General features: G+C 39.1%; 3 protein-coding genes across 6 annotated transcripts; 2 read left to right on the top strand and 1 right to left on the bottom strand.

Moving 5' to 3' along the window:
• Positions 1-559: 559 nt before the first annotated feature.
• Positions 560-10,001, bottom strand: TOP3A (topoisomerase 3alpha). Of its 2 annotated transcripts, XM_089609265.1 has the most exons (23): positions 9,465-9,998; positions 9,322-9,394; positions 8,892-9,014; positions 8,645-8,766; positions 8,495-8,567; positions 8,294-8,410; positions 7,812-7,895; positions 7,291-7,470; positions 7,085-7,213; positions 6,779-6,853; positions 5,432-5,521; positions 5,225-5,329; positions 5,000-5,034; positions 4,059-4,188; positions 3,656-3,708; positions 3,490-3,586; positions 2,977-3,015; positions 2,605-2,683; positions 2,443-2,514; positions 1,966-2,037; positions 1,546-1,713; positions 1,204-1,324; positions 560-994 (listed from the first exon to the last, which is right to left on the bottom strand). In XM_089609265.1, exons 1-23 carry the CDS (start codon positions 9,944-9,946, stop codon positions 778-780), a joined length of 2,736 nt encoding a protein of 911 aa, XP_089465391.1. In that variant the 5' UTR covers positions 9,947-9,998; the 3' UTR covers positions 560-777. The 2 variants fall into 2 exon arrangements, 1 of the variants encoding a protein (XP_089465391.1); XR_016296081.1 differs by lacking the exons at positions 560-994; positions 1,204-1,324 and having other exon boundaries at positions 1,547-1,713; positions 2,605-2,678; positions 9,465-10,001.
• A 217-nt stretch (positions 10,002-10,218) lies between these two features.
• On the top strand, positions 10,219-13,320 carry LOC149406845 (pentatricopeptide repeat-containing protein At2g22070-like). Of its 3 annotated transcripts, none has more exons than XR_016296085.1 (3): positions 10,219-10,407; positions 10,488-12,519; positions 13,134-13,320. XR_016296085.1 is itself a non-coding variant. In XM_089609279.1 (2 exons), the coding sequence occupies exons 1-2, from the start codon at positions 10,237-10,239 to the stop codon at positions 12,444-12,446; spliced, it is 2,130 nt and encodes a 709-aa protein (XP_089465405.1). In that variant the 5' UTR covers positions 10,219-10,236; the 3' UTR covers positions 12,447-12,581. The 3 variants fall into 3 exon arrangements, 1 of the variants encoding a protein (XP_089465405.1); XR_016296087.1 differs by lacking the exon at positions 13,134-13,320 and adding an exon at positions 12,946-12,963; XM_089609279.1 differs by lacking the exon at positions 13,134-13,320 and having other exon boundaries at positions 10,488-12,581.
• A 3,372-nt stretch (positions 13,321-16,692) lies between these two features.
• On the top strand, positions 16,693-17,937 carry LOC149406844 (NDR1/HIN1-like protein 6). Its single transcript, XM_089625759.1, has one exon. It carries the CDS (start codon positions 16,882-16,884, stop codon positions 17,608-17,610), a length of 729 nt encoding a protein of 242 aa, XP_089481885.1. The 5' UTR covers positions 16,693-16,881; the 3' UTR covers positions 17,611-17,937.
• The last annotated feature ends 478 nt before the right edge of the window (positions 17,938-18,415 follow it).

Genomic DNA, 18,415 nt, shown 5'->3' with positions numbered 1-18,415 from the left:
GCCTAACATCTTGGACGAGCCACAAAACATCCGAACTGGTAAAGGCTTGAAGACTATATAAATGAGAGTAAATACTCGGATCTTTACGATGAAAATATTGTACGATGAAAATATTGTACGATGAAATAATATTCCAAAGTAATTGAATGGCTTTTTCTCATTATCCATTAGGAAAGTTTTATTCCAGTTTTATGGCTATGATTTAGTTAAATATAATTTTTATGACATGTTTATTATAAAAATGAAAAAAAAAAAAAAAATCTTACTTAATAGTCTTTTATTTATTCATATTCTTTTTGTAATAATTTCTACTGGATTTTGTAGAAATAATATTTCAAAATTTTGGTTAAAAAAAAAAAAAAAATTAATTTCTAATGTCCACTTCTCTCTAGAAAGAGGTTTCGTCCTCTGCCAAATTTGTGAAGTAATCAATGGCAAACTTCCAGCTGCCCTTCGATTGTTTACAGTGCCACAGTAGTTTCGGTCTCACACTTTGCAAATGGTGTAAGTGCTCAAATTACCCAAAAAAAAACAATCATTTTTACGATTTCATAACTACGGCTATGATTTGATCCCCCATTTTTAGAAGCCTGCCAAGCTTTTAAGGAAACAAATAAAAAAAAATTTAAAATAAAGCTGAATCACTTCACTTCTTCGACGATCAATTCATAAATTATGTTGATTCCAAAACATCCCTTAGCTACTATTTACACGTAGACGCCTAGAATATCTATAATCCAGCAGCAATATGAATGCATAAACTAACTGCGTAGCAAATCAACCACCGCGATTCGGACATACATTTGCGAAATGTGATGGATCGCCACAAACGAAACACCGTCCGCCTGAAATCGGGTCCCCAGTCGCCGACACAAAAGTCGAAGCAGCACCGCGAGCTGAGCCTCTGCCTCGACCCGCAGAAGCCGCCGAAGCCCTCACAGCCGAGCGCTGGCCATTTCTTCCTTGACCGCCATTGCTGACACTATCCTCCCATCTGCGTAACAGACAAGACGTATATACGAAAGATGATCATACTCGTACCAGTCAATCACTTGACTTGGAAGTACTCAAAAAGGAGAAATAGGGCAATATGTTTCAAGATGACGTGGAAAAAGGGGGAGTAAAGGACGATAAAAACAACAACCAAAATTTAGAACAGAAAATCAGGGGAAACTTGGATGAGAGATGTAGATTTGCACATACGTGAAAAAATTGCATTCCTGTGACTGACACGAATAGAACTTCCGTCCTCTGTTATTTGATGTATTAGCAGTCCGCAAAGGACACGGTGCCCCACAGTTATTACACGGAATCGATGACCCTCCTGCATAAAAGCGGAACTCACTCTAACTAAGCAAGGCATATCATCGAAATTCCATACGAGACATTTGGACACAAGTACAGATTTTTTTACCTAACCTAATTATTACGCATCATGTAAAATGTTTTGATTTTCATAAGCTTCTTTCTCGAGAAGCGTACGTAACTTCTTTCAGTTAAATTTGCAGATACTACAGTAATGACAGCTTGGTAATTAGCACTCACCACTTTGCTCGGTTGTTCCACGGGAACCAGCACCTTGACGGCCAGAGAACCGGGAAGGGCAATCTGTTGAAGAATGCCCAATTTGATGGCAATATACGCAGGAGCTTTGCTGGGCATAGCTTTGTTGTTGAGCCCCGCCCGATGGTGCAGTAGATCCGCGTCCTCTTCCTACAGTACATATCGGAAAAGTGATCAGAATGGTTTTGGAAGTTTACAAGTGATAGGGATCTCAGCCAAAGACCCACTGGACATGTTTGTTTATCCAGCATACAGTAGAATATTTAATCCAGAAAATTCTCAAATATATACACGTTTCAAACAAAAAAAAAAGTTATCATGAATCGTGATTAATGATACCATAATCTGAGTTTGTTCTCAAAGTTGGGTACTTTAATTATCGAATACTTGACAGATGCATACCTGACATCCTAGTTCCAGTTCCACAAATTTCTATCAGCCGTTTAAGAGTTTCATCACAGCCACCTATGCAACCTGATTCACATCATGAATCTCATATTTTAGCACAGTTATAGATTCTCCACCGCTTTATGCTAAAAGAAAATTCTTTAAACATAAGAATGTTAAGTGTGTTCATCAAAATCAGAATTAAATTTTTGCATGTAAAAGGAGTAACAAAGGTATAACAGTACAAAGCTTAAGAACCAACACCCGTGTCTTGCGTACGAATACAGAATAAATATACAGGCAATTGACTAACAAAAGAATCATAGTGCCTCATTTTACTATTCATAGGACTAATGCTAATGCCTCATTTTACTCATTTCTTTTCAAACCACGTGAGAGCCACTAAGGAGCATCTGATTCACAAATAAATTATTTTCAACATTGTAAAGCCCCAAATACAAAATTGGTAGGAAGGAAGTCCTATGAACCTACCCAAATGGCTGGGATCAAAGTCTGCTGGTATTTCTAGCTGGCGAAACCTAAACTGAATCAATCGAACGGGACCTGTAAAATAAGTTGCATATATTCAGAAGAAAATTTAACCCGTAGCAGACTTGGCAACTTGGAGGTTAGTAAAACTAATCATATAGTAACCTGGAGTGCAAGAGTTGCAAACATTGGCTGTTACAGCTGCTTCTGATACCGATCCAGGGAGCCATACTACATTCCTACACTAATGTACAAAAAGAAAAAGGGGACCGTAAATATAGTTGCAAAAGAAATAACGCAAAATGACTTTAGAAGGAGTAAGCATGTTCTTCAGAAACAGTGATTGCGTGAAGAGTATCAAAAAGACAGTAATGAAGACTGAAGCTGAAATTTCTCTTTTCCAAAAAAGCAAGCTGATGGAGAAATGAAAATATGCAGCATATTTGAAGGCTCCGATGGCAGCAAAATTATATACATATCATCTTTTTTTCTTCTAAAAAAAATATAGTATCATTAGTCCATGAGGATGATGGTAACCTGCGGATAGCCCAAGCATCCAACCATGTAATTCCCATCCTGCAGATAATAATTTATGAGTTTAACCATTAAAAGATTAATGAAAACCAGAAATGAAATACAAGGAGATGTTTCTCGTGAAGGAGCCCAAACTGAAATTAAAAGCAATAAACCGTTTAATTAAACATGATTTACTAAAAAGTAACATTTTAGACACTGATAATTTTCCCTGCACTCCAGAAAATAGAAGATTAGAGCGCATTATATACAATCATGCAGAGTGTAACAACAAGACAAGTGTGAAATTATAGGAGCTACTACTGAGAATGTATAGACATAAACAACCTCTAACCTAGCAGCTCTATTCTGGCTCTGCACCAGTAATTGTATGGAAAATTATATACTACAAAAATTGGAATGCGGCAGAAAGAAGGACTTCTTTCAGCCATGAGATCATAAGGCCATTGGATTATTTGACAGGGAAAGAGAACTGCTAGTACAAGTTTTTGGGAAATTTCGGGGACCAATAATTACCCTGTTTCGCTTCAGAAACATTTCTGATTCCCGGCAAACTCCACATGGGCGAACAACTTCTCTGGATGCATGTTCATCTCCACCAGGTGCATTGGATCTATATGATGGGTAGATGTACAGTGTTAATCAACATAATATTTTAAGGACAAGGGAAAAATGAGATAACCTTTCAAAAAAAATTGCCATGGCGTCCATCAGTTTAGTTTTGTTCTGCCTAGCCTGCATATAAATCAACAATTCGAGAAGTAAATAATAACTTATATTCTTTTCCGTGATCTCACAATGAAGAGACAAGTGTGCAACTGTGTGAACAACTAGTTTCTTATTCAATTATTAATCAACCATCGGGTGTGATCCATGCATTGTTATAAAAGAAATGGCTTCAAGTAAAAAAAAAATATGGAAAGTTTTCGCAAAAATCCAGCGGTAGTGATTAACATAATGCATCATCCTTAAATATGTGCGCTTATAAACAGTTTTATAATCTGCACACAAGAAACCAAATCTAATGCACATAATTACAACAGCATAGAGTCAATATTTTAACCCTAAAAACACGCATAACTTACATCTAAAAAGCAAGCTTTCATCTGCTGCAAGCAGGTCTGCAAAACCTCAGATTTGGTTTTGGCACCTTCACTGACTGCTTTCATGTCGCGCTCCATAACAGCTCTAAGGTACGGTTTCCATAATTTATAGCTGAACAGAAAAATGTCCGATGTCACTAAGTAAAACTATCAAACACAGTGAGAATGTAGAATAATAGTGAGGTAGAAATTATTACAGGGTATACAATAATGGCATTGGCAACTCCTAATTTACTAGTATTTACACAAGTCGATGCGCAAGTAGACAAAACACATCTACTAAAAAAAAAAATTCCCTTCTATGAGAAAAATGGGAAGAACGATTCACGATTCAATCACTGACATCACTTAAATTGTCTATTTGAAAATCAAAAGTATCATCCTTGATTTCTCTTGGTAGTAATGTGAAGTAGGCGCAAATGACTTATCAACAAAATAATGTGCCACGAACATCTCCTGACTCCACAACCCGGAGTTACATCCGATCTTCCAGAAGAATTCAATTGAAGATGGTGATTTAGTTCAAAATATACCGTCTTATCTTTAAAGGGACTTCTCTTTTCATAACAGTCTAAGATGGAATGGCACAACGGCTAATTAGTCCAATAAGTTTAAATAATTTACTCCATCATGATCCTTTCTTTGCCTCTGGAAAAGGCTTCTATGAATAAAGGGCACACATAATATTTCATTCTATTAACCAGGCAAAAAGAGGTAAGACTGAGATTAATCTGTTTCCAAAAAGTTGGCTGAGATTATCAACTGACTGACAAGCATTTTCCAAATTAATTTCTAGTAGTAGTAACCAACTATTATTTTTGCTTTTGAACCTATACTACTTTCAGTGTTATGTGTTCTTCCTTGGAACAAGTTTTTATGTCGCAGCATAAAAGATATAAACATAAAATTAAATTGAAAATTACCCCATGTCATCGTATCCCATAACCAGTGCCTCCCCCTGAAACCATATGTCACTTCAGCTCAGTCAAGGGATCTTTTCTAGTTAGTTCATGCTAAAAAAAGATAATTTAAAGAATAAAAATCTGTATGGTTGTTTAGTAGTGTCTTCAGGAAATCAGAGGAGTGCAATAAGTAGGAAAACACCAAGCTCTCGATATTTAAATATAGATTTATAGGAACAATTTTACAAGTTTGGTGGGCGAGAAACGGAAATTGGCATCTTTAGTAGCATAAAATCGATCCAGCAGCTTTTTAATGTGATCGTGCATTGTGGCATCTGTGCCAATCCCCTCCTAAAATGTAGAAAGAAGACTGGAAATAAGTATTATGCTTAGGAAATGAAATTTGAAAGAAAAGAGAAAAAGATATTAAGGATTAATTTTATATTTTCACACCTTGTCCATACAAGTGAGCAAATCAGCTTCACTCAGAAGTGGTGGTGGTCGAGTAATTCCTGAATCAAGTGTCAAGCTTGTTGGAACAAACTGCAAAGAAAAATAGATACATTGAGGAAGACAATGCGAGGAAGATGATCCAAGGAATATGATACTAAAGAGCCATGTGTAAACATAGAAGGCTTCAACTTTAGGCTGCAGTGAGTTTCAAAAAATAACTTTAGGCTGCAGTAATGAAACTAAAAATAATTTTAAAAAGAAAGTAAAAAGGAAGCTTTAGGGGGGTTAAAGCAAGATACAAACAAACTAAATCCGACAGGACCAATCTCGATTAAAATCGGTTAGAGAAAAAGAGCGAAAATCCGAATCTAAAATGGACAGCCAGCAAGATGGATAGATTGATCGCCTCCCACAGATCCACAAAAAGAAAGGAAATTATCCTCGAAATTACATCTATTCCAAACACGCCATAATAGTATATTGAACCAGGACAACTTTGAAATCCATCCGGAGAGCTGGACTTTTGATGGAACTTTAGCTTTCCATACAGCCTCCCAAAAAAAAAAAAAAAATTCCCACGTCCTGGTTCTACAAATCTGAGGTCATGGATGCGTCGTGTAACCAGGCCTTACAGTCTTGAATCCCTGCCCAGATGGGAGATAGGTTCGTGCTCTGAGGCTTTATTGACTTCAGGTCTTAGTCATCATAACGAGTGCTGATTCATTTGGGATAGCGAAGTGGTTAATGTGGAGATTAACCGAATTGAATATCCTGGAAAGGGCAGGGAATCTAGATTAGAGGGGTTCGTCGATCTTCTAGCAATCCCTGAGCCATCCCAGGGTAACCAATGCACCCGACCCGACTGAAAGAAGCTTCTGGCACCGAAGCAACAGATTTCAGGTGCCTCTGCCCGCCATTCCGTTTTTTCCAATGACTTTGTGCCAGACCATAAATTTCTTGAACGGTACTCATCCAATCTTGAAGGAGAACCAAAAAACGTAACTCTCAAAGATCATTACAAAGCAAAGATATGGCGACGAGGAAACACAACACGGGAAAAAAAGAAAAAGTTTTCTCAGTGTAACAATGTGAGTCGAAGGGATATATCATATTCTGCACCCAAAAAATCTGTTCAATTCACCCAAGTTCATCATGAAAGTAGAACAAAGCCATATTTATAAAATTAGTGAAGCATATTTTATATGCATTGAGTTAGAACAAAAAATTATATTTCCTTGACTATAATTAGACCTTTTTTTTAACTTTAGCATTACTTGAGAGCTAACGAATTACGGTGAGCATGAAAGAGCATCACTATAATGTAGAGTCACAAGCACTGTAGCGAACCTGTTGTCCCATGACATAATTTGGTATCAGCGAGCCTCCCCATGATTCAAAGCGGTACACATCCAAATAGTTTTTCTGTTGATAGAATAAACAACAATGCACAAGTTTGTATCAACTTCTAAGAATTTTTACTTAAAGATGCCAAATTCCAATGTAATATATAAACTGAAACATTTAAAAGAACAAAGAAGAAGAAAAAAAAAAAACAAAGAAATTCTGTTTCATAAGGTGGTGTTGCATTCTAATAAATGATCATGCACCAGGGTAAATAATATAGGTGTTACTGTAGAAGAAGCTGAAAATTACCGCCAGGATCATCCTCCCTGAAGCAGAAAATAATTCACCGGCAATGTCAATATCGACTGTAGTTTCAGCCCCTACAGCTGGCTGTGAGACGCACGCCAAGAAATGGCGAACCACCAATTCGTATAGCCTCTGAGAGAATGGATAGAAATTATATTCATTCCTAAGAAAGCGATGCAAATTAAAAGAAAAAAAACGGTCTTACTTACATGGTGGTCTTGACTCCATCCTGGTTCTCCAGGAGAGAACTTTGTTGGGTGGATCGGAGGATGGGCTTTGTCATCGTGTCCACCATTACCAGGATTTCTCCATAGCCCAGCTCCAGGATCCAATAATCTTTGTGCGTACGATCCCCATACAGGGTGTCCTTGCTGTTCTTCCACTATTGCCTAGACTAAGTGAAAAGTCTAATGAGCTATTGAAAAGAGAAATTCCATGCGAAAACACAATCAAAGAACTCCAATATTTCATAAATAATCCAACCATAAGAAAATCGCACGGAAACCCCGATATAAAATTCCTAGAGGAAGGATTTATCTCGAAACAGTGCAGCAGCGAATCCCAAGAGCATAATTTCAGTAGACCAGAATAGAGTTCCAGATAAGACTAATAGTTGTTAAAGAACTCACTAAAACATATGATAATATAATGCAAATTAGAGAGTATTACTAAATGGGGTTTTTCAACCAATAAAAAAATGATACCATGTATGTTATAGACAGTTACCAACATGGAGATTAGTCCTCTCAGAAAATTTGTCAGTTTCTGTGCGTGGATAACTTATATAACCAGCTTGGTACAGCTCTTCTGCCACCTACAAACAGATAACGGATGAGTCTCATGCCAGGATAATCCGATCAGAAATATTATCGCGAAAGAAAGATACTACTAGTTATTACGGAGGGAAAAGAGGATTAAAATAATAAATTGGATATCCCTTCACCAAGTTCATAGAAGAAAACATTTTTAATCGTATATGTGCTCGGGGTGTACAACTCTTGAAATCACAATGATTAAGAAGCTCCCTAACTTTTGCGATTCTTGTTAGTATTAGGCCAGGATCAGAATACCCTAACATGTTATTACAGATATTTGATAGTTCCTTTATTTATTTCATAGTGTCTTCTGCAAGAGTCTTAGTTTGGTCACAAAACCTAACTAACAATATAACTAAGAAATTTAATGAAAGTGCATAATAGACCAGGTCCTCACCTTCATGGCCTGTTCAGAACTCATTCGGAAATACCGTGAAGCACGTTTTTCAAGCTCAATGGTATTTAAAGGATGAGGAGGATATTTATGCTTCTCCTGATTTCTAACGTTTGTAACCTAAACGAACAAAAATGCAAACACGATAGTTTAAATAAGTGCTTTAAGGACGCCAATATGCATGAATCGGGTGTCAACACTCACAGTCGCAGTTGGTTCTTGAACACACATCTCATATATTATAGCGGTACAAGTATAATCAAACAGATGTCCACGCCTGCAAAATTGTTAACGTCAAATTTAATTCCTTTAAAAAAAAGGTTCTGAAAATAAGTCACTCGTGTAACATTATACATCCAGTTGAAGGTTGAAGTGCCTTCGTCAGATCTGTGTGAGCAGTTGATGGCCCAAAATTCTTCTGGTTCATGCGATTGCACTTCCCAATAGCGTTCCACAATAAATCCCAGAGTTGGGAACTGTACTTTAGAAGAAAGGTAAATAGAAAGGGAAAAAAAATTGAATAAGCATGTCATGTCATCCAGGTATATGTTTAGAATCATTTCAATCACTTTAGAGGATCGAGTGATTGTCAAAGACATACCTGGCAAGGACCATAACTTAAAACGAGTTTTCTGTCATCTGTTACGGAGTCAATAACAAACGCATCCTTCAATAACATAGTTTGAAACCTCGTAAAAGAGGCACCAATGCGGAGGTCTATTTCCTGCATTGAGAAAGAAAAAGAAAATCTTTAAATTAAAGGACTCAATTTTGCAGTAAACTCCTGGAAAGAAACTTCACCAAGTTGTACAGCTATACAAACATAAATAGGATACTAAGTAAGCTCTCAAAGGAAACGTCAAACCCACTAGTTAATGATTTTAAGAACCTAGAGACTGCTAATTTGGGCTTCTCAATCAGAAAGCTATTTTGCTAAATTCTAATCACTAATTCAAAGCTCTATTGGTTTTTTTTCACTCCCGAATTTTTAAATCAGACACATGTAATTTCACTGGAAAAAGAGCACTCACCTGTCGAGCATCAACAGCATCGGCAAAGAATTTGTTAGGCTGGACGAGATTCTGCGCCGCCTCATGAATATCTCTGGAACGAAAAAGAAAAAACAAAAATGAAACCAGCAAATAAAAATAGAAAAGCAAAAGAAAAGGCAAACCTGTCGATCAAAGCAGAGAAACGAGCCCTGAGAACAGTGAGTCTGGGATTGGCAGCGAGACAGACATCAACAACCTCGAAGGCGATATTCTCTCCCTCTCGATCGCAATCGAGCCAGAGAGCGAGACAATTAGCATTACGAGCCTCTTCCTCGAGAGTGCGCTTGATATCGAGCTTGTCGTCGGGGACGGACTTGTGGACCGGAGCGGTGAAGAGCTGGGCGGGGTCGCAGGAGTGCCATTTGCGGAATCGGTCGTCGAATTCGAGCTCCATGAGATGGCCGGTGACGGAGGTGACGACCATGGTGCAGGGACGGCCGTCGATGGAGTAAGGGAACTCGTATATGCGGTTGTAGATGGACCGTCCGTTTCGGTTTCGGAGATTGGTGTTTCGGGAGAGGATCGCTGCTACGGATTTCGCTACCGACGGCTTCTCCGCCACGTTCAGGATTCTCGCGCCCCGACCGCCGCCGCCGCCCCACATTTCTCTCTTCTACACGATCGTTGCTTACTCTCTGGCGGGCCTCTCAACTTCAAATTATTTATCATTTGCTTATTTTTAAGTAGGGAGGGTATTTTAGACTTTTAGTGCATAAAGAATCAATTTTTAAGGTCTCAACTCAACATCTCGGTGCCGATTAGGCTCCACAGCTCTAACATCTCTCTCTGTCCGACGCGGCGGAGGCGGCGCTCGCTCGCATGTCTGGCACCGTGGCCGTCACGTACGCTTAGGGCCTGGCTGACGTAGCGAACTCCGTCGGCACGCTGGATTCTATGTTGACGGAGATCTCACCTCATCCGCCGAACTTCGGCGACTCCTCGGCCTTGTCTGGCTACGATCTCAACGCAGTCGTCGGTCTCGCCATGTGTTCCAACTTTTCCTCGTCCAACCGGACGAGGATAGAAGCTCCGGTGCCATCTCCGGCGACAACGCATCAAGTTGTGGTGAGAGAACAGGTTGCATATTTATTTTTGCTAATATGAGTATATATATATACCGAGCTTTTCCAATTCTGATCATGCAGTGCCCAAGCTCGCCGAACTCTCTCACGTTATTGGATTCCTATGCGATTCACCTCCAAAAATGCCTCAAGGTCAAACACCCTTCGGCCGGGAAATCAGTCCACGCTCAAATCATCAAAGGCGGGCTTTCCGGGGGCGTTTACTTGCTCAATAATCTACTCAATTTTTACTCAAAAACCGGGTGCGTCGCTGATGCCCGCCAACTGTTCGACGAAATGCCTGTTCGAACGACATACTGTTGGAACATAATTCTCTCGGCCTTTGCAAAACAGGGTCGGCTAAGCGAAGCCCTCGACATTTTTCATCGGATGCCAGAGCGTGATTCCGTGTCTTGGACCGTGATGGTCGTGGGCTATAATCAGATGGGCAGGTTCGGTACCGCAGTTAGGATGTTTCTGAAGATGATCTCGGAAAAAGTTCCGATCACACAGTTCATGGCTACTAATATTCTCGCCTCGTGTGCCAGCATTGGAGCTGTTGATATCGGTAAGAAGGTCCATTCGCTCACCGTTAAAACCGGGTTTGGTGGCTATGTTTCCGTGGCGAATTCGTTGCTCAACATGTACGCGAAGTTTGGTGATCCGTTGAGAGCAAAGGCAGTGTTTGAGCAGATGAGAGTGAAGAACCGGATGAGCTGGAACGCCCTGATTAATTTGCATATGCAATCGGGTAGTTTCGATGCTGCTCTTTTGCTGTTCGAGAAAATGGACAGACCCGGCATAGTTTCTTGGAACACGATCGTTTCGGGGTACAGTCAGAGTGGATTCGACACCGAAGCACTCGCGTTCTTCTCGGATATGATAAAGCACACTTCTCTGAACCCCGACAAGTTCACATTCTCGAGTGTTCTCTCTTCTTGTGGAAATCTCGGCAACTTGGGACTCGGGAGACAAATCCACGCTCGGATCATCGCAACAGACGAGTTCGAAGTCTCGACCTCTCTGGTCAACTCTCTGATCTCGATGTACGCGAAATGCGGTGACGTCGAGTCCGCGAACAACATTTTGAACCGCTCGAGCCTCAATACAATAGCTTTCACGGCTCTATTGAACGGGTACGTTAAGCTCTGTAACGTGGGTCCCGCCCGGAAGATATTCGACTCGTTGAAGAACCCCGACGTGGTTGCCTGGACCGCGATGATCGTTGGGTACTCGAGGAACGGCTTGAACGAGGAAGCCTTGGAGCTCTTCAGAACAATGGCAAACAGAAATGGACCAAAACCGAACCAATACACCCTAGCAGCCATCTCGAGTGCCTGCTCGTCGTTGCACCACGGGAAGCAAATTCACGGGAATGCCATCCGATCTGGGGAGGTCTCTTCGGTTTCCGTGGCCAACGCTTTGATTGCGATGTATGCGAAAGTGGGGTCCATAAGCGCTGCCAGGAAAGTATTCAGGCTAACGCTCAGCGAGAACAACAGAGACACTGTGACTTGGACCTCCATGATTGTATCGCTAGCCAAGCACGGGGTCGGAGAAGAAGCCATCGAGCTCTTCGAGGCCATGATCGCTCTCGGCATCAAGCCCGACCGTGTAACCTTCGTCGGGGTACTCACAGCCTGTACCCACAATGGGTTGGTCGAAAAGGGCCGACGCTACTACGACGCAATGAGAAACGTGCACCGAATCGAACCCGATTCGAGCCACTACACGTGCATGACCGACCTCCTCGGCCGAGCCGGTTTGCTTCGAGAAGCGTTCGATTTCGTGAAAACAATGCATGTCGAGCCAGATGCCGAGACTTGGGGTTCGCTCCTCTCGGCTTGTAGAGTTCACGACGATGCTGAAATGGCCAAAATCGCGGCCGATAGATTGCTTCTCGTCGAGCCTGAAAACGGCGGAGCATACTCAACGCTCGCGACTGTTTACTCGGGCTGTGGGAGATGGGAAGAGTCGGCGAGGATACGAAAGTCAATGAGAGATAGAGGAGTGAAGAAGGAGCGAGGACTTAGTTGCTTATGAAATACACTTCTTTCGAAATCAAGGCAGAGAGGTCATGAAAGCACTTCTTCCTCTGGCTCGAAGTTGTTTGTAGGTACGTAGTTTTGTGATTGTTTTTAAATACACGTAAAATATCTTATATATTTCTGTCCTGGAGGTTGTTTTCGTGTTCATAAATAGCGATTGATGACTCGTCAGAGGGTCTGAACAGGACGCTTCTCAGGTTTTCCTATTTTACAATTCGGTTGAGGACAATAACATGATATCCGGGGGGAAAAAAAAAACAACTTCAGATATTTTGTGAAGGACAATAACATGATTTCGCTCTTCTTCTGTCTGAATCAATCGATATTTTGTGCACAAAAGTTTTATTGAGGTTGTCATGGAGCTGAAACTGGCATGAAATGTCACCTTGTTGAGCTTTTCACCTTACAATTTACGAACTACTGAAGTAAACGTCTAAAGCATATAGAATAATGTCTCTATGAGCTAAAAGCCAGTGCAAAAATTTCTGCTGTAGACAGTATGATGGAAAAGACATGGAAATAGATTATATAGTTGGGTTTCGTGAGGACGAGGTTAAGGAACGGATTTTGAGAAAATAGCCGTTGTGTTTGGGTTATAATAAGTACAACCTGAGCAACGCTGACTTGCTTGATGGACTTGCTCCGGGAATGAGGATGGGACTGATTTGCTTGATGTGGACAGGTACATATCATGGTGAATTCTCCGTGAAATCAGTCACGAAGCTCCTTTGTCGAGCTCCATTCAATCCAAGGCCAGAGCTATGGAGTAAACTGTGCAAGACTAAAGTTCACGAGAGAGTTAAAATGGTGTTGTGGAGGCTTGGAGGGAACTATTTTCCGCTAGCGGAGTTCGTTGGAAAGACTGTCCGAATTTGAAATAAATAAAAAACAAAATATATCATTAAATAAAAAATCGATAAAGTAAACACATTTAAAATAAAGTATTATGTGTGTAACTCATACGAACAAGTTGTTCGTAACAACGAAGCTCATTTAATTTTGTAGAATTCTATTAGGTGTTTACTTTAGTCGTACATATTATTTTGTGATAAGTCTTGTGGAAAATATAGTTTTATTTACTTGATAAAATACATAGGGCTCTCATTAATGCAAACTTTAATATATACCAACAATAATACTTTAAATTGGCTTTTATATACAATAATTTAATAATTAGTAAAGTATCCTTTGCAAGGACAAAAATACTCGTACAGTTTAGGAAAAATGATACTTTTAGCCCTTCAACTTTGTCACCAGTAACAAGTTGGTCTCTGAAAAAAAAAATCTACATTTTTACCCTTTCGTCATTGTAATTGTATCATATTTGATCCTTATGTTACTTATATCGCCCCCGGAACCGAGAAGCGTCGCCGGGTCAAAAGGAGTATGAGGAGCCTGCGCTGGATTGGGGCTCACGCGTCCGCCGCCGAGAAGAGGGGGCCTCGTCGGGCTGGGGTGTAGGGCGTCGTCGGGAGAGATGACCGTCGAGCTTGGATCTCCAACGCGAAGAAGAAGACCAGTGGTGGTGACTTTCAATTACTGGCACCAGACCTCAGAGGATTAGGGTTGGAAAAGAGAGAAATGAGGTAATCAAATTCAAGTTGTAATTAAGAAGAAATTTATTGCTATTAATCACGAAATCATACACATTTGATTTTTTTTATTTTTTTATAATTATAAAAATAACACGTTATATTATCAGCATGGTCATTTTCGACCAAAACAAATGGGTTGAAATGCCACATCATCAATTTTGGTTATTTTAAAAAAAAAAATTATAAACATTGACTAATATGCAATCTCAACATTTGACTATGCCCTCTAATTATTCTAAAATAAATGGTCGATTGCTATGTTGAAAACGAACTTGAAGATCATGCCAGATTTCTCAAGGTGAATTAAAAGACAGTACATGAACTAACAAAGATACTAGTTTCCTTGATCGTCAATTTGGCAATCGATTCATCAATGAAACCAAGTTTATTTTTAACGACGAGAGCAACAATCATCGAATGACTTAAGGAAACATATAATTCTCGCCAAGTAATTAACTACTTTGAAATGAAATTTGAACATGTACTTTATGAGTGATACAAAAAAAAGGACTAAATGTCGATCATCGACTTCGACCTTTGCAAAACTCCGCCTAAAGATGCATGTTCAGGGTCTCTGATTATCCGTGATCAATTATTGAATAAATTGATGACTGGGAAGAAAAAGGATCAATAATGAACGATCGAATAGGAATTGTGAGTTGTGGAATAAATCCATGTTACTATATCAAGGTCGTGTTTCCATTGATGAACTAAGTTAGAGGCGATATAAAGGGAATAGAGAATCAAGGATTCATGTTGAGACGAAGATGGTCCGAATGGTTGGGCTATTCTCATTAATTAAGGAATGAATGCTATAGTGTTGCTTTATATACGTAATGAACTAATATAATGTAACAACCATGCCCCGGTTTATAACAGACTATGCTACATCAAAGTAAAAATAATACACATGGCTACACTAAGTTTAAATATAAGCTTAGAAGCGTAAGAAATTATGTTTATTTGAAAACAATTTGTGAAAAAAGTTAGTCTGAGCTCGTATGATCTGAGCTCATATCATCTTAGCTATAAGCTCACAATTCGGAGCTCATTTTCTCTGCTCGGTTCACTCTCCGAACTGAGCTCACTACCTTGGAACTAGTCTATATATACGACTATACCTTGAAATCAGTATTACATTTATTATTTCTTAGTTATTATGCATTAATTGTTAAGTACATGTTGCATTTATTGCTTCAAATCTCACGTTAGTATAAATAAGTGTAATTTGACATATTCAATATACAAGTTGAAAATCATTTCATTCAACACTGTATATCACCGTTTCTTCTTTCTAAATTTTGTACTTTGAAATTTGAATTGATTTATCACGGAGGACCTGCCTTAGGATGAATCTTTGAATGAATATATATATATATATATATATATATATATATATATATATATATATATATTATAATATGTAAAATAAAGGAAGGGTGGACACTCACAAAATAAGAGATTGGATAAAAAAAGTTTTGTGATCTTGGAAGTGTTTTGTGATTTTTTTTCCAAAAAAAGCTTTTTTTTTAATAAAAAAACAAGAGATTGGACCCTAAACACAAACAGTATTCATTCATACCGATTTTTTTTTATCAGAAAGATTAAAATATCTTAAAAAAAACTTTAAATATATTTTTTCAAATCTAAATATTTTTAGACATATCTCTATATATTTATTCTTTCGAATTAAAATATATTAATTATTCCGCGTCAACGCTTGCGGGATATCGCTTATATATAATATTATTAAGCACATAACGCTATCATTGTGACGCGACACATTGTTTTCTCAAATACGATAAACACATTTAATTATTTTTTAATTTGTTGCTAAAAAATAACACATTTAACTGAAAGAGATTTAATATGACAAAAGAGCATCTGTGCACTCTAGATATCACTTTTTAATTATGATTATTATATATTAATAATAATGGATAGCGGAGTATCTTTTGATGCATGTTCTAAGCAAATAAGTCGTAGCCTTGTAAAGTCTTCTCATCGGCTTGTAATATACAAAAGTTATTTGTAGATTTTTCCCCCCCTATGCAAGTATGGTACTCGTCATAATTAAACCATTCTTTTAATATACGTCATATATACTTCCAAAATACGTGTGATCACGTGGTAATATTTTTTTGGCAGAAATAATATTCAAAAAAATTTTATATAAAAATGATAATAGAAATTAATACAATTCCTGTAGTGAAAAAAAATCTCAATTTCATACATATATCCAGATCTTCTGCTGGTTTAAGGGTTTTTTTTCCAATGCCATTATTTATTTCTTTTTACGATTTAAAAATTAAAAAAATTACGTGTCACAGTTCAATTGAAGGGATAAAAAAAAACAAACAAAAAATAGAATAGGAGTGGGTTCTTTCAATACGTTCTTATGAGGTAGTTAATGACGCACAAAACTCTTGTTTAACGACTCCAATAAATTCCGTTGAACAAATGCACGATTGATAAATAAAACCTGAAAAGAATCACAAAAACACAAAGAGATATCACAAACGCGTATAGAGTATAGACTATAGAGAGCCTCTTACTTTTATATACATTTAATATCTTTTTCAACAATTACCGCGTCCTTTTGTTGAATTCCAGGCAAAAGCTATATATATACGTTGATGATGTATTTCCCGAAAGTCGACTAGTCAACCAAAGCGAATTCTTCAACCCTTCTTTCTAAATCTATCTAACCTAACAAACGCACCATTAAATATCTAAACCAATATAATACTTCCACAAGGCAATAAGTAGAGGACTCTATATATATACATATATATATACAAACATTCACATCTCCACCAAAAGTAAGAGCATAAAATGGCCGACCATCAAAGAGTCCACCCGGCAAATAACGACGTAGAGACACCCCAGACTCCCTCGGCACCTCTCTTCCCCGGCGGCGCCGTGAAGTCCGATCAACCTCCGCCGCCGCATCACCGCCTCCCGAAGCCGAAGCGGCGGCGGAGCTGCCTCCCGCGGTGCCTCTGCTGGACGATCCTCCTCTTGATCCTAGTCATCGTCGCGGTGGCGGCCTCCGCCGGAATCCTCTACCTGGTGTTCCGGCCGAAGCTGCCGGACTACTCCGTCGACGGACTCCGAATCACGGAGCTCACGGCGGTCGGAGACAACAGCCTGTCGGCGGCGTTCGGGGTGAACATAACGGCGCGGAACCCGAACGAGAAGATCGGGGTCTACTACGAGGCCGGGAGCCGGATCGGGGTCTGGTACGGCGCCGCCGAGCTCACCAGCGGCGCTCTGCCCACGTTCTACCAGGGCCACCGGAACACCACCGTGCTCTCGCTCTCGCTCTCCGGCCGCTCCGACGACGGCACCGGACTCCTCGCCGCCGTGAGGGACGACCTGGCCCGCCTCGGCTACGTCCCGCTCGTGCTCCGGGTCAGGCAGCCGGTTCGGGTCCGGCTCGGGAGGCTCAAGCTCTTTAAAGTCAAGTTCTTGGTTCGGTGCAGTCTCGCCGTTGACAATCTCTCGCCCAATAACGATATACGTATTCGGAGTAGTAGCTGCAAGTTTAGGTTTAAGTTATAGTTTATTTATTTATTTATTTATTTATAATATATATGCTCGTCCACATAAAGGTATAGATACATAAATAATCACATATATGATGAGAGGATATATGAGATGAGACGAGATGAGATATATAGGTATACTTTTTATACACACACACTACTGGGATTGATTCTTATTTTTTTTTAATATTTAAATAAATAAAAATATATGTTGGATTATTTCATAACTCTATATTGTTTGGAATGTCGATCCCATTTTACTTTCTTTCTGGTTATTTATTTAGAAATCCAACGTGCTTGCCACCTTTAGTAGTGGTCTCGTAAATTACATATTTTAGCTTGATATTGTAGCTTTTAACTTTTTATTTATCCTTGCAGAACATGCGGTAATAATATAGATTCATGTACAACTTTAGTACACGAAATTCAAGTATACAAGTGAATTGAAGATGAATGGTAATAAACCTTTTAACAAAAAAAGAAAAAAGAAAAGATGAATGATGGCATTTAAGGGCTGCTTCACTTCAAGTGGTTTTACAAAATTGACTTTTGAGTCGTTTATTATGATATTGGTATGTCGCACATGAAAAAATATATGTTAAAGATTACAACTGTATTATGATATGAGCATATACGCTTATGGGCGAGTGGTGAGTTATGAAGACTCGTGTAACTAAAGCGTAGGTTGAGCATTATATTTTTTTTATTCTTGAAGATGGTTCTACCACTTCTATGAGTGAACGTGGGTCAGTGACCGTGAGAGCGTAGAATGCCAAATTCTATGGAGAAAAATTAATCGTGCTCACCTCCTACATATGTAT

The sequence above is a fragment of the Urtica dioica genome, chromosome 1 (genome assembly GCF_054948205.1).
Source record: "Urtica dioica subsp. dioica isolate 48M chromosome 1, U.dioica_male_clone48M_v1_H2, whole genome shotgun sequence".
Classification (NCBI taxonomy): Eukaryota; Viridiplantae; Streptophyta; class Magnoliopsida; order Rosales; family Urticaceae; genus Urtica; species Urtica dioica.
The sequence above is the reverse complement of the archived record's forward strand: the minus strand, read 5'-3'. Positions and strand labels throughout refer to the sequence as shown.

Bases quoted from the DNA above. Each gene is read 5' to 3' on its own strand.
- TOP3A (XM_089609265.1), bottom strand. From the start codon at position 9,946: ATGTGGGGCGGCGGCGGCGGTCGGGGCGCGAGAATCCTGAACGTGGCG. The intron at 7,896-8,293 runs GTGAGGACCTGG...ATCTGTTTGTAG, and splicing joins GTTCTGAACAGGCCATGAAG to GTGGCAGAAGAGCTGTACCA. The intron at 4,189-4,999 runs GTAATTTTCAAT...TTTTCTGTTCAG, and splicing joins ATGGGATACGATGACATGGG to CTATAAATTATGGAAACCGT.
- LOC149406845 (XM_089609279.1), top strand. From the start codon at position 10,237: ATGTTGACGGAGATCTCACCTCATCCGCCGAACTTCGGCGACTCCTCG. The intron at 10,408-10,487 runs GTGAGAGAACAG...CTGATCATGCAG, and splicing joins CGACAACGCATCAAGTTGTG to TGCCCAAGCTCGCCGAACTC.
- LOC149406844 (XM_089625759.1), top strand. From the start codon at position 16,882: ATGGCCGACCATCAAAGAGTCCACCCGGCAAATAACGACGTAGAGACA.